The sequence below is a fragment of the Monodelphis domestica genome, chromosome 4 (assembly GCF_027887165.1).
Source record: "Monodelphis domestica isolate mMonDom1 chromosome 4, mMonDom1.pri, whole genome shotgun sequence".
Lineage (NCBI taxonomy): Eukaryota > Metazoa > Chordata > Mammalia > Didelphimorphia > Didelphidae > Monodelphis > Monodelphis domestica.
The window spans coordinates 10,816,809-10,832,744 of NC_077230.1; the positions used below are offsets into that span (position 1 = coordinate 10,816,809).

At 34.4% G+C, this 15,936-nt stretch overlaps 1 protein-coding gene across 2 annotated transcripts in view; it reads left to right on the plus strand.

Annotated features, from left to right (window-relative positions):
• TRAPPC10 (trafficking protein particle complex subunit 10) overlaps positions 1-15,936 on the plus strand; it is a 130,140-nt gene that overhangs the window by 42,488 nt on the left and 71,716 nt on the right. For both annotated transcript variants that reach the window (XM_007493215.3, XM_007493216.2), the window contains 2 exons: positions 7,425-7,560; positions 15,194-15,390. In XM_007493215.3, the coding sequence (XP_007493277.2) occupies positions 7,425-7,560; positions 15,194-15,390 (333 nt within the window). The remainder of the gene's footprint in view (positions 1-7,424; positions 7,561-15,193; positions 15,391-15,936) is intronic.

Consider the following 15,936-nt stretch of genomic DNA (forward strand, 5'->3'; position numbering starts at 1 on the left):
ATTTCTTTAATTTGGTTCCTGCCCTCTTATGGCATTTCTTTTCCACAGTTTTTAACAGTTTTCTACCAATTGTTGAGTTCAAAATTCTCTCCCTCCCTTCTTCCTCTCCATGCGATGATAATCAATTTGATATAGATTACACATGTGGTGGTATGCTATATTGATCATGTTTTGGAAGAAGACACTTTTTTTAAAAAGCAAAGAAAATAAAATGAAAAATAATATGCTTTGATCTACTTTTTTAAAAGTTGCTCTGGAGGTAGATAGTATTTTTCTTCCTAAGTCCTTCAGAATTGTCTTGAATAATTGTATTACTGAGAATAGCTAAGTCATTTAGAGTTGATTATTATATAATATTGTTGTTACTGTATACAGTGTTCTCCTGATTCTCCTCACTTCACTTCCCCCCCCCTTCCCCTCTCTCTTCCCCTCTCTCCCTCCCATAGTGGAATTGCTGAGTTAGCAGCCTTTTATTCATTCCAAATTTGTCTCCTGAATGATTGCGTCACAACTTGCATTGGTGTCCCAATTTTCCCATATCCCTTTCAACATTTATCATTCTCTTTTTTCTGTCATATTGACCAATCTGATAGTGTGAAGTGGTACCTTCGAGTTGTTTTTGTTTAATCAATAGTGATTTGGAATATTTTTTTCATATGACTCTAAAAAGCTTTGATTTCTTCATCTGAAAACTGCCTATTCAAAAATCATTTATCAATTGGAGTTTGACTCGCATTCTTATAGATTTGACTCAGTTCCAAGAAAGAACATTGTAATAGGGGAGGCAACACATGTAGTAGAGTGGTGGCCAGAGAAAGGTGTTTTGAGCTAGGAAATCACAGAGCTGGTAAGTAGAAAAATAGGGTAATTAATTGGCATGCCTTTCTAGAAGAAATAATAGTATAGATTTGATTAGAGTAAGTAGTGAAGCAAGGAGATAGACAAATTTAAACAGTAAAGAGCATGATCTAACCTGGGAGCGACAAAATGTAGTAAAGTCATTATACAGGATAGTAAGATAGGATTATTTTTGTAAACTTTTTACTTTTTTTTATTTTACTTTTTTTGTTTTATCTTTATTTTATTTTTTTAGTAACTAATTTACACATAAGTTTTCCAGTTATATTGATTCATGTTGTCTCCCTCCCATCCCCTCCACCCTCTTGGAGTTGGCAAGCAATTCAATCTGGGGTTGTACATGTATTATCTATCATGCAAAGTATATTTCCGAATTGTTCCTTTTTTGTAAGAGATTATAAAACCCAAACCCCAAATCATATAACCAAATAAATAAGTGATAAATCATATGTTTTCATCTGTATTTCTACTCTAACAGTTATGATGGGATTATTGCAATAGTCTTCTGGTTAATTTCCCTGCCTATCTTGTCTCTCCCCACTATAGTTTCCATTCAGTTGCTAGAGGGATTTTTCTGAATCACAAATCTAGCCATATCAAATCCCTGAGGAATCTAGTGATTCCTTATTATCTCCAAGATCATGTATAAAAATATCCAGCTTAAAACCTGATCCCTTCCTATCTATCTTATTTTACTTAATTCCCTTCCCTTTATTCTTCAATTCACCTTTGTTCTTTTTGGGGAAGTGGTTTCTTGATTTGAAGATTTTTATTTAATTAATTTAGAATTTTTCTCGTGGTTACATGATTCATGTTCTTCCCCCCCTTCCCCCCACCCCCCCAGCCAACAAGCTATTTCACTGGGTTTTACATGTGTCATTGATCAAGATCTATTTCCATATTACTGATATTTGCACTAGGGTTGTCATTTAGAGTCTACATCTCCAATCATATCCCCATCGACCCATGCGATCAAGCAGTTGTTTTTCTTCTGCATTTCTGTTCCCACAGTTCTTTCTCTGGATGTGGATAGTGTTCTTTCTTATAAGTCCCTCAGAATTGTCCTGGATTATTCCATTGATGCTAGTAGAGAAGTCCACTACATTCAATTGTGCCAGTGTATCTTTTTCCATGTATAAGGCTCTTCTGGTTCTGCTCCTTTAACTCTGCATCAGTTCCTGGAGGTTGTTCCTGTTCACATGGAATTTCTCCGCTTCATTATTCCTTTGAGCACAATAGTATTCCATCACCAACATATACCACAATTTGTTCAGCCATTCATTCCCCAATCGAAGGGCATCCCCTCATTTTACAATTTTCGTCACGACAAAGAGTGCAGATATAAATATTCTTGTACAAGTCTTTTTCCTTATGATCTCTTTGGGGTATAAACCCAGCAGTGCTATGACTGGATCAAAGGGCAGGCAGTCTTTTAAAGCCCTTTGCGTGTAGTTCCAGATTGCCATCCAGTATGGTTGGATCAGTTTTCAACTGTACCAGGAATGTATTAATGTCCGTATTTTGCCACATCCCCGCCAATATTTATTATTTCCTTTGCTTTCATGTTAGCCAATCTGTTAGCTGTGAAGTGGTACCTCAGAATTGTTTTGATTTGCATTTCTCTAATTATAAGAGAGTTAGAACATTTTTTCATGTGCTTATTGATAGTTTCGATTTATCTGAAAATTGCCTGTTTATGTCCTTTGCCCATTTATTAATTGGGGAGTGGCTTCATTTTTTGTATAATTGATTTAGCTCCTAATATATTTGAGTAATTAGACCTTTATCAGAAGTTTTTGTTTTAAAGATTTTTTCCCAATTTGTTGCTTCCCTTCTAATTTTGATTGCACTGGTTTTGTTTGTAGAAAACCTTTTTAATTTAATGTAATAAAAATTATTTATTGTGCATTTTGTAATTTTTCTAACTCTTGTTTGGTCTGGAAAACTTCCCTTTCCCAAAGATCTAACAAGAATACTTTTTATTCTGTGTTCCCCTAATTTATTTATAGTCTCCCTCTTTATATTCAAGTCATTCACCCATTCTGAGTTTATCTTGTTGTTGGGTGTGAGATGTTGATCTAAACCTAATCACTCCCTTACTGTTTTCCAATTTTCCCAGCAGTTTTTATCAAATAGTTAATTTTTGTCCCCAAAGCTGGGATTTTTAGGTTTATCATACACAGTCGTTCTGAGGTCATTTACCCCAAGTCTATTCCACTGATCCTCCCTTCTGTCTGTTAGCCAGTACCATATTGTTTTAATGAACACTGTTTTAAGTTTAAGATCTGGTACTGCTAGGCCCCCCTCCTTCCCATTACCTTTCACTATTTCCCTTGATATTCTTGATCTTTTGTTCTTCCAAATGAACTTTGTTATAATTTTTTCAAATTCAATAAAAAAGCTTCTTGGTAGTTTGATAAGTATGGCACTGAATAAGTAAATTAATTTGGGTAGGATCGTCATTTTTATTATGTTAGCTCATCCTACCCATGAGCAGTTAATGTTTTTCCAATTGTTTAGATCTAGTTTTAATTGCGTGGAAAATGTTTTGTAGTTGTGTTCATATAATTCCTGTGTTTGTCTTGGCAAATAGATTCCTAAGTTTTTTTATATTGTCTTTGGTGATTTTTTTTTTAAACCCTTACCTTCCGTCTTGGAGTCAATACTGTGTATTGGCTCCAAGGCAGAAGAGTGGTAAGGGCTAAGCAATGGGGGTCAAGTGACTTGCCCAGGGTCACACAGCTAGGAAGTGGCTGAGACCAGATTTGAACCTAGGACCTCCCATCTCTAGGACTGGTTCTCAATCCACTGAGCTACCCAGCTGCCCCCGTCTTTGGTGATTTTAAATGGAATTTCTTTCTAATTCAGCAAACTCTTTCATCAGGCATACCTCTTCCTTTTTTATGCCTCACTTAATAATTGGGAGAGAAATTTCTGGAGAATTACTTCTGTCATTTCATTTATGATGGAGTCTTAGATAATATTGATGTGCACTTGATCTTTATTGAAAGGCTCTTTTAAGATTGTTTTGCTCTATCAAGTTAAATAATTTAAAATGATAAACAGTGAAATGTTGTCATATCCCTGCCTTTCCATTCAAAAAAGGAGGCCTATTAATAGAATGCTGTTGGTGAAGTATTCCTTCTTATTTTCTTACTTAAAAAACAAAACCAAAAAAATGTTACTTTCCATATTAGATTCAATACTGTTTATTGCTTTCAAGGCAGAAGGTAAGGGGTAGTCATTGGAGATTAAGTGACTTTTCTTACCCGGGGTCATATAGCTGCCTTCCACCTTCTTATTTTCATTAAAAATACTTTTGATAGTGGCATCTAGGTGGCTCAGTGGATTGAGAGCCAGACCCAGAAATAGGAGATCTTGGATTCATATCTTGCCTCAGACATATCCTGGTTTTGTGACCCTGGCCAAGTCATTTAACCCCCATTGCCTAGCCCTTACTGCTCTTCTGTTTTGGAACCACTACACAGTATTGATTATAATAAAAGAAGGTAAAGGCTTTAAAAAAAAAAAGGATGCTCTGGATAGATGCATTCTCATAAAGATTTCAATAAAATAAGAAAAATAAATAAATCAGTAGTTATTGTTGTTATCATTGTTCATGGGATCCCAGAGGTAGAGCTGAGAGTAACATTAGATATCACCTGATGTGAACTGTTTTGTTACACATGAGGAAACTGAGCATCAGAGACATTATGACGTACCTAAAGCCACATAAGTGGTAAACTGGGGGGGAGGGGGGGAGGGGCGGGGAGCTGGATAGCTCAGTGGATTGAGAGCCGGGTCTAGAGACCAGAGATCCTGGCTTCAAATTTGGCCTCAGACACTTCCCAGCTGTGTGACCCTGGGCAAGTCACTGGACTTCCATTGCCTAGCCCTTACCATTCTTTTGCCTTAGAACCAATACAATATAATTGATTCTAAGATGGAAGGAAAGGGTTTAAATTAAAAAAAAAAAAGATTTGAACTCAGGCTCTTTAAGTCTAAATCCATTTTTCTTCCTATTGTTGTATTCTCTTCTCTTTATTTTAAAAGAATAATTATGCCCCTAATTTTTTTTCCATTTAAAAAAATCTTCACTTCTGTGCCATATCTAGTAAAGCAGCTCTTTAGTGCTGTCAAGATTATGTTACCTTCAGAACTTGGTCTAATCCAGTTCTGTTTGTCTTCTTGAGTGTGATTTCTACTTTATATAGCCCATTGTGGATGGAAGTATTGGGTTCCACAATTAAATCATTCTTCTGTCATTAATGGTCATTATAGAAACATTAGCTGATCTTTCATGTTTGCTATTTTCCTGCCAGTTTAATTTATAAATGCTCTTGAGATGACGTGACCCAGTTGACTCTCATTCCAACCTTTCTGTAAATTTGTTTTCACTTGTACTGCTTTCTCCTGTTTCATGAGCGGATATTGTTTATGATATTCTATAGTGTACAGACTTACAGTTACGTTATATTCTAAACAAGTGTTGCCCTTGGCTTGATCAAGTGAGATCAAATGTTTTTGGCTCAGGCTGCTCTCGGATTAGGGTTAGGGTTAGAGAGAATTGGAGAGATTGCTTTCTATCAATTAAATTTTTGTGAGAAATGTCAAAAATTAAAGTCAATATTTTTGCCTTTTTTTTCCTTTTCTCATTTTTCCACAGTATTGGCTTATTTGAATGGATTAGTTTGAAGCTATTACAGTTGGTCACGTCTTTTTCCTTTTTTCCATCTAATTGACTTAATTAGCCGGGTATTTTGTATCTCTTAAGATACAGTCAGTTTAAGTTTTTGAGATGATAAATATTTACCATGTACATTGCCCTCTGATTGTCTTTTAGACAACAGTAGTCAAAATATATATTTGTATTTGAAATAATAAACAGGTAATATTTGACTCTTCAATGAAGTGTTTGGTTTGAATATACTGTGAGTTTTAGATTATAATCTGCATAACCATAGAAATGTAATGTTCAACAAATGGAGATCTAAGCTATTGGGAAAAGAACTCATTTTTTTTTGACAAAATCTGCTGGGAAAACTAGAAAGCAGTATAGCAGACATAGACCAACATTCACACCATACAACAGAATAAAGTCAAAATGGATTCATGAACTAGTAATAAAGGGGAAGGAAATACCATAAACAAATTAGGAAAAGTTTCATGGAAAAGTTTACCTGTCAGACTCAAGGATAAGAGAAGAATTTACAACCAAACAAGACAGAGAGAACCTGAAAATTGAAGTAGATTATTTTGATTATATTAAATTTAAAAGTTTCTGTACAAACAAAACCAATGTAACCAAGATCATAAGAGAAACAACAAACTGGGGAGAAATTATTGTAGCATGTGTCTCTGACAAAGGCCTCATTTCTCAAATACATATTGAACTTGAGCCAAATTTATAAAAATATAAAGCATCCCCCTGTTGATAAATGGCCAAAGGATATGAACAGTTTTCAGATGGATAAATTAAAGCTATAGGTAGAGAAAATGTTCCATATCTCTATTGATGAAAGAAATTTAAATTAAAACAATTGTGAAATATTACCTCAGACCTATCAGAATTGCTAACATGACAAAAAAGGAAAAGAATAAATGCTGGTAGAGATGTGGGAAAATTTGGGCACTAAATACACTGTTTGTGGAACTGTGAACTGATAGAACCACCATTCTGGAAAGCAATGTAGAACCACTACCAAAGAGCCATCAAAATATACTTTTACCCTTTGACCCAGAAATACCACTACTGGGTCTATATCCCAAAGAGATCAGAGATAAAGGAAAAGAATCTACTTGTACAAAAAAAAATTTTTTTAAGCAGCTCTTTTTGTAGTGGCAAGGAATTGAAAACTCAAGGGATGTTCATCAATTAGGGAATGACTGAACAAGCTGAGTTATATTGTTATAATGGAAAATTACTGAATCATAAGAAATGAATAACAGGATGAGTTCAGAAAAATCTGGAAAGACTTATATGAACTGATGCAAAGCAATGTGAGCAGAACCAGGAGAACATTGTATACAGTAACAGGAATATGGGCAACTGTGATGTCCAAAACTATTATCAGCAAAACAGGGTTCCGAGATAGCCTCAAGGAACTCATGACTTAAAAAAACTACTGTACATAGCCAAAGAGGGAACTATTGGGATCTGATTGCAAATCAAAGCATACCATCATTCACTTTATTTCCTTCGTAAGTTTACTATTGTTTGTGATATGTTGTCAGTCACACCATGGGGAATATAAAAATTTGTATTGTATTAAAGTACTTATATAACTTATTATATTGTTTACTACCTTGGGAAGGGGTGGGGAGAAAAGGAGAGAATCTGAATTGCAAAATGTCAAAAATCAATTGTCAAAAGACGTTTCTACATATAATTAAAAACATTCAATTTAAAAAGATTATAATCTACAGAATTTAAGATTCTTGGGTTTGCTTCCAAGGTCATCGAATTGGCTCAACTTAAAAAAAAATAGTTATTTCTTTTCTTCTCTGTTTTCTCCTCAGTCATAATTTGTATAGTAATTTGTTTTCATTTTTACAACTTTTTATAGGTCATATGGCCGTGCTCCAAAAATGATTCATTTAGAATCTAATTTTGTTCAGTTCAAAGAGGAGTTGCTGCCAAAAGAAGGAAACAAAGCCCTCCTTACATTCCCCTTCCTTCATATTTATTGGACAGAATGTTGTGTAAGTATTCATCAAAAAAATGGGAAATGGATTTTTAAGTTATTCTTTGAAGAAGACTTACTTTCTCCTTAATTCATAGAAAACATTCAATTCCATAGATTTTACTACTTGAATAATAAGAAAATTATGTAGACTTTGAGCCTTTACCAGTAAATCACTGTTCCCATCCTGATACATACTGACTTGAAATGATTTGTTAAATTGCTACTAGCTAATATTATTGTTTCATTACCTGATCAGAACACTACAGAAAACTCACTTCCCCCGTGCTTGGCTCTGATAATACAGACAGGTGTGTCAGCCCTGAATTTTCTTGAAGGTTGTTCCCTTGAAAAATCAAACATATTTTGCACCCTCTTAAGATAAGAAGGCCTGTAAAGAGATCTGAAGCCAGAGTAAAAGCTCGGCCTACTTTCAATTAGCCTTGTTATTATTAGTAACAGAGGAATGGTTCTTTGTGCTCTTCTCTAGTATAAAAAATGAGAGTGAACTTCATAGAATGACTGAATAGAGAAATACGTACGTTTGATGTGTTCAGAAAGTTACTTAATAATAGTCTTTTCAATTTGGGCGATTCCGATTACTCAGTCATGAGTTCTCATATCTTCAAAGCATTGTCTTGGTTGCTCCTAATTTTGTTCAATATTTTAATTGTTAAAATCTTAGAAATCAAAGACTTTCAAACTATTCTGAGGCTGTTGGTTTCTCTTGCTATAATCAAAAGGAAATTTATTATAAGCACTTACAGTATGTAAAGATTCTCAAAATTTTGAACCCTATGGAAAAATATCTATAATTGCTACATATGTATTCCCACTATACTTTTATACCTTCATAAAAAACTGGTTATCTCTAAAAGGAGAACTAATTTTATTTTTATTTCGTGTGGTGGTTTGTAGTAAAGCAAAAAACAACTTCAAGTTAATTGCTAAGAATTGTGATAACTGATTCTTGGGCACAGAATGTGAGGTTTTGTTCATTCTTGGGTTATTTATAATTTCAATAACAAAATGAAATAAGTAATATTTGGAGGTCACTGAGGGAATAATAGAATTAATGTAGTTAGCAAATCAAGAAACTTTTATAGTTTAGAAAAAGTTCCTTGTATACCTAATTTTTGAATGAACTATATCCTTTTTGTTGTGAATCTTTTTACTTATGTTGAATTTGAAAGACAATAAAGGGCTTACCGAAGAATTGGGAAGACCTGGGCACAAGTCCCATCTTTAGCATATAATTAACTATGTGACCCTGGACAAGTCATTTGATGTCTACTTGCTACCCTTAGAACATTTAGAAATAGGTGCAGAAACTGCTTTGGTAGAGGGAGTTTTCCTCATTGGGAGCATTCTGTATTGATGACATAATAGCTCTGAATGCTCTTTCCTTTCAAAAAGAAGGTAGGGGAATTAAAGCCGTATGCAAACAAAGCAAGCAAACCAAAGCATGGTTATTCGTGTTCTCTCAATTGAGGTGCTAGAAAAGTAGGGTAGAAAGAGTTGCATTATGATAATATAGAATGGATGATGAAGTCTTGGGATCCTTAAATATGAATGTAGAAAGGCTAGAATTATAGCAAATGTTTGGGTCTACATCTTAGAATAATTTCCCCCCTACTTTGTTATTAATGTCTCTTAATGGATTTCTGGCTTTAAAGAACAACGTTGAAGTAACAACTTTAAAGAACACTGAATAGGGACAGGAATTCTTAATTTTATTCTTGGTTTTCTTTCCTTGTCGGATGAGATAAGGTAACAGGCTCTCTGGGCTCTTTCTACCACATGTAAGATATATAAGAATTGATCTCTTTAAAGAACTTAGCTGGGAATCCAGCAGAATTTTAAAAACATTCAGGAAATAGTTTTATGGCTACAAAAAGAAGTTCCCTTTTCATGTTTGGTTGTCAGATATAGCAGTTCATTTCAAAAACTTTGACCTGGTTTTGAGGGAAAAGTAATGGTTTGGACTCAATGGTAGTATTTGCAGTTTATGTTTTTATTGAAAGTGTTGCTTAGTTGATAAGAATGCCTGTTGAGGAGTCAGGAAACCCAAGTTCAAGGCCTTTTCTGGTACAAACTTGCTCTAATCTTAGAACTTTTAAAATTTTGTCTCTAGTATGCATATTTGTATTCTTTATACATAAAGGAAAATTTAAAATGAGTTGAAATTTTAAAATTAAAGTTTCAATTTTATATAGATGAAACAAAAATATTTTTAAATAATTGTATTTTGATGTTATAAAAACACTTTAAGTAAAATTTCATTTTATGGAAGAACAATGTGATTGAATATACAATATTAGTTTTTCAGATTTTAGGCTATCATTGTGTTATATAACAACATAAAGTTATGGTTTTTAGGGCTTTTTTTGATACTTGGTTTTTTGTTTTTTTTAAATTTTCCCTGTAAAACTTCACATTTTAGCTCCCAACTATTCAGAATATATACCTTCTAAAATTTTAAAATTGTTTGAATTGCTTGACCTTGTTTGAAATGAAAATCTTTAGTGTCTAGAAAGATGTCCATGGCTGTAATGGGACAATGAAGGTGTTTTCTATTTTTGCGAACGTGTTTCACATACAGAATATAATTAGTTTATTGTAACTTTTTCACTTATTAACTCCTGTGCAATTTTGTTTTAGAATATATCTCAATTCCCTATATTTTCCTTTACATGGAAAAAAGTATGAGGAAAGACAATTTCATCAATTCCTCTCCATTTTCAAATGTTATTGCCTGAATAAGAAGAGCACATTTATCTCAAAATCAAACAGTAATCTAAGTCAAAATCCATCAGATATCCCATGTATGTCATATTTGTAGCATGATCCCATGGTGGTTTACATTATATTGTCTCCAGTAAATATTTCTGGTTTTGAAACACTCAGATGAAAAAAAGAAGACAAAAATCATCAAGCTAATAATTGCTACTCTTTTAAAAGTTCTTTAGTTCTATATTCTTTTGCCCCAAACACCATTCGTTCATTAATTACAATCAAGAAATTTAATTTTTTCCAAGTCATGTATTTCTTGAATAGAGCCACTTTTTTGCTATATGACATGACCTATTGTCACTGAACACTGACTTTGTGTTCTTTATCTATTTATCATCTTGCAGCAGGTGTAGAGTTGTTTATCTTGTATCTTTGGGCTATTTTTTAGGGTTGATTACAATCTACGCAGGCACATATTACCTGATTCTATTTAGATATTCTTCCTTCATCATACTGGAGGATTTTTCAAAGATTAGATTGGACATTTGGCCAAAACCATGTTGGCTGGCAGAAAAAATAGCTAAAGCAACTTCTCGTTTAAAAAATTTAGCCATGTTTTCACTATTAACAGCTTGCTATTTCAGTCATTATTAGAATGTAAATCCAAGTTATCAAAAGCAACAGAGAGCCTCTGAAGTTGAGTGAAGGCAAGAATATTTCAGCTTTCATTTTAATGATGAATTCTTTGAAAGAGGGAGATGTTTGCAAAAACATTTAAGCTTTGAGGGAAGACAGCTGCTACTTTTTTTGGTGACTGCAATATTGCCGCATTCCTTGGTTTTAATGGTAGTCATCACTAAAATACATAACTCAAAAGAGACCTAGATCCAAATGGAAGAAATATTTAATTTAATTATGATATTCATTCTTTGGTTTTAATCCATCTCTTAGAAGTTTTTGTTGAAATTTGGTGAATAAATTTCTATCTTACCTGCTGTTGTCAGGGAATGGAGGATGGGAAGACTCAAGCTCACAGGGTGGTTGTTTCAGGTTGAGAAAATGGGGCAATGGTAGAGTGGATGCCAAGATGCCCTCATGGGACCTATTTCCCTGGTTTTAGATTATATTCTGTATTTTCTTCTAAGATTTTTGATGGGTTTTAGGGAAGTCTTAAGAAGAGGATTAGAAATCTGAGTTAGTTCTATCTTGCCTACTTGAACTCTAATCCTACTGGCTGCTCTATATTATTTTTGGTTTCTTGCTCTCTGTTTCTGTTTGCTTCTGTAGCTTCTAATTAGCTTGCTCCTAATACTTCTGGTAGATGAGAAAAGAGTCAGTATAGACAATAAGTAGCTCATGTTCAAGGATTTCTCCTTTCTTGGGCCCATGGATGGGCTACTACCTCTCTCTCTGTCTCTTTATCTCTCTCTCTCTCTCCCCCTCCCTCCCTCCCTCCATCTCTCCTTCCCTCCAGAAGATATCCTATTCCTGGAGAGACAAGATCTGCACTGTTTTTGTAGTGGTGGTTGAGAGAGAAAAGCTCAAGGGCCAACTGGTGATTGTCTGCTGCCCTGATCTAAGGGCAGATCATGGCAAATGGTCCAGAATAGTTTGTGCCTAGGGTAGAGGCACTAGGCAGGAGCTGAGGCTGGGTAGGTAATGGTTGCTGCCTATTGACTTCCATTGTAGCTTATACTATCACAGGCAGTAAGAAGGGGAAGTTGGGGCAAAGTGGAGAAAAACTACCTGTCCACCTACCTGCTTGGGAATGAATATGAGATGTGGACAGTGTGGGGACAAGCAAGAGAAAAGAGAGCAGTGGACAGAGGTGATAATGGTTGGAAAAATGCTCAATTGACTTGGGTGGCTCTTCTCTGTTTAAATAATTTCATAGCACATCCCACTGAATTGGTGTATATATACCCCATTTTGAAAACTAAAATTGTTAGAGGATTATAAGTTGAATAATAATTGCTAACTTGCATTAATATAAGGAGTTTCCATACTGTAAGAATTCTTAGTGGGAGCAGCTGGGTGGCTCAGTGGATTGAGAGCCAGGCCTAGAGATGAGAGGTCCTAGGTTCAGATAACCCTAAAATTTCTTTTAAATGAAAAGAAATATCATTATTTTAGCTCAATATGCTTATTTTAAGTTTTTTTAAAATCTATATCATTGAAGTGATCAGAACAACTAATCCCAATATTAAACAAACTATTTGACAGAATAAGCAAAGAAGGAGTTCTACCAAATTCATTCTATGACACAAACATGGTACTGATCCCAAAGCCAGACAGGTCAAAAACAGAGAAAGAAAACTATAGTGCAATCTCCTTAATGAATAAAGATGCAAAAATCTTAAATAGGATACTAGCAAAAAGACTCCAGCAAATGATCACGAGGGTTATTCACTCCGACCAGGTAGGATTCATACCAGGAAGGCAAGGATGATTCAGTATTAGGAAAACCATCCACATAATTGACGATATTAATAAGCAAACTGACAAAAATAACATGATTATCTCAATAGATGCAGAAAAAGCCTTTGATAAAATACACCACCCATTCCTACTGAAAACACTATAAAGTATAGTAATAAAAGGGCCTTTCCTAAAAATAGTAAACAGTATATATCTAAAGCCATCAGCAAACACCATCTGCAATGGGGATAAACTAGAAGCCTTCTACATCATGAGTGAAACAAGGATGCCCATTATCATCTCTATTATTTAACATTGTACTAGAAACACTAGCAGTAGCAATTAGAGAAGAAAAAGAAATTGAAGGTATTAGAATTGGCAATGAGGAGATCAAGCTATGACTCTTTGCGGATGATATGATGGTTTACTTAGAGCATCCTAGAGAATCAACCAAAAAGCTAGTCGAAACAATCAACAATTTTAGTAAAGTTTCAGGATACAAAATAAACCCACACATCAGCATTTCTATATATCTCCAATCCATCTCAGCAGCAAGAATTAGAGAAATTCCATTTAAAATCTCCCTAGACAAAATAAAATACTTGGGAATCTATCTGCCAAAACAAACACAGTAACTATAGGAAGACAACTACAAAACACTCTCCACACAATTAAAACTAGATGTAAACAATTGGAAAAACATTGACTGCTCATGGGTAGGACGAGCTAACATAATAAAAATGACAATCCTACCCAATTTAATCTACTTATTTAGTGCCATACCCATTGAACTACCAAAAAACTTTTTTTACTGAATTAGAAAAAAAACATAACAAAGTTCATTTGGAAGAACAAAAGATTAAGGATCTCCAGAGAAATCATGAAAAAAAAATGCAAAGGAAGGAGGACTTGCAATCCCAGATCTCAAACTCTACTATAAAGTAGTGGTTATCAAAACAATTTGGTATTGGCTAAGACAGAAAAGAGGATCAGTGGAATATACTAGCAAGACAGTCTATGATAAACCCAAAGATCCCAGTTTTGGAGACCAAAACCCATTTTTTGATAAAAACTGCTGGGAAAATTGGAAGAAAGTGTGGGAGAGATTAGGTTTGGATCAACATCTCACACCTTACACCAAGATAAACTCAGAATAGGTGAATGACCTGAATATAAAGAAGGAAACTATAAGCAAATTAGGTGAACACAGAATAGTATACTTGTCAGATCTTTGGGAAAGGAAAGACTTTAAAACCAAGCAGGACCTAGAAAAAACCACAAAATGTAAAATCAATAATTTTGATTACATCAAATTAAAAAGTTTTTGTACAAACAAAACTAATGCATCTAAAATTAGAAGGGAAGCAACAAATTGGGAAAGAATCTTCATTACAAAAACCTCGGACAAAGGTCTGATTACTCAAATTTATAAAGAGCTAAACCAGTTGTACAAAAAATCAAGCCATTCTCCAATTGAAAAATGGGCAAAATGAATAGGCAATTTTCAGTTAAATAAATCAAAACTGTTAATAAGCACATGAAAAAATGTTCTTATCTCTTATAATCAGAGAGATGCAAATCAAAACAACTGAAGTATCACCTCACCTAGCAGATTGGCTAATATGACAGCAAAGGAAAGTAATGAATACTGGAGGGGATGTGGCAAAGTTGGGACATTAATGCATTGCTGATGGAGTTGTGAATTGATCCAACCATTCTAGAGGGCAATTTGGAACTATGCCCAAAGGGTGATAAAAGACTGTCTGCCCTTTGATCCAGCAATAGCACGGCTGGGTTTGTACCCCAAAAAGGTAATGAGGAAAAAGACTTGTACAAGAATATTCATAGCTGTGCTCTTTGTGGTGACCAAAAATTGGAAAATGAGGGGATACCCTTCAATTGGGGAATGGCTGAACACATTGTGGTATATGTTGGTGATGGAATACTATTGTGCTAAAAGGAATAATAAAGTGGAGGAATTCTATGTGATCTGGAATGACCTCCAGGAATTGATGCAGAGTGAGAGGAGCAGAACCAGGAAAATATTGTACACAGAGACTGATACACTGTGGTACAATCGAATGTAATGGACTTCTCCATTAGTGTCAATGCAATGTCCCTGAACAACTCGGAGGAACCTACGAGAAAAACCACTATTTGCATTCAGAGGAAACACTGTGGAAGTAAAAATATGGAAGAAAAACAACTGCTTGAATACATGGGTCGAGGGGATATGGTTGATGATGTAGACTCTAAATGAACATCCTAGTGTAAACAACAACATGGAAAAAGGCCTGATCAAGGACACAAGTAATATCCAATAAAATTGCCCGTTGGCTGCTGGAAGAGTGGGTGGAGGGGAGGGAAGGAAACAATGTGGTTATTGTAACCAAGGAATAATGTTCTAGATTGACTAAATAAACTTATTCAAATGGAAAAAAAATAAATAATTGAAGTTATCATTTAAAATTATCTTGACAGTGATTTATAATTTCTTTTAGGACACTGAAGTATATAAAGCTACATTAAAAGATGACCTCACCAAGTGGCAGAATGTTCTGAAAGCTCACAGCTCTCTGGATTGGTTAATAGTGGTAGTTGAAAGTGATGCCAAGAAAAAAAATAAAACTAACATCCTTCCACGCACATCCATTGTTGACAAAATAAGAAATGATTTTTGTAATAAACAAAGTGACAGGTAAGAATGTAATTTTACCTACTTGGTCAACACCCAAATAAATTTACTTTAGTCAACTAGTTTATTTTTACTTAATTTGATGCCTTGATCTCTTTTGTAATGGAATATTAACATTTCAAGGGCATATCTCTCATGTTTCTTTAAGTTGGTTGGGCCTCAGTTTTCTCATCTATAAAAATGAAACAATTGGTCTAAATAACTAATGAGGCCCCTTCTGGCTTTAACTTTGTGTAAACCTGTCTTCTTCAAAGTCTCTCAATTCTTAAGCCCAGCTCAAGTCCCATGAAATAGTTGTCCACAATCCTTTGTCTAAATCCTGTAGTATATATAATAGTACACAGTTTGTTACAGATTAAAGAGTGTTTGTCTTAAACTGTGACCATGAAAATATGGTTTCAAGACTTTGAATTGCCAAAACTGTAAAGATAATTTTTAGTGTCTTGATTTTATATTAAAAATAAGGTGGTCGCCATGGGAAAATTCCCAAATATGAAATAAGCTCAAGTCAGTTGGGTTTTATGGAGAGTTTAATTAATACAAATAAAG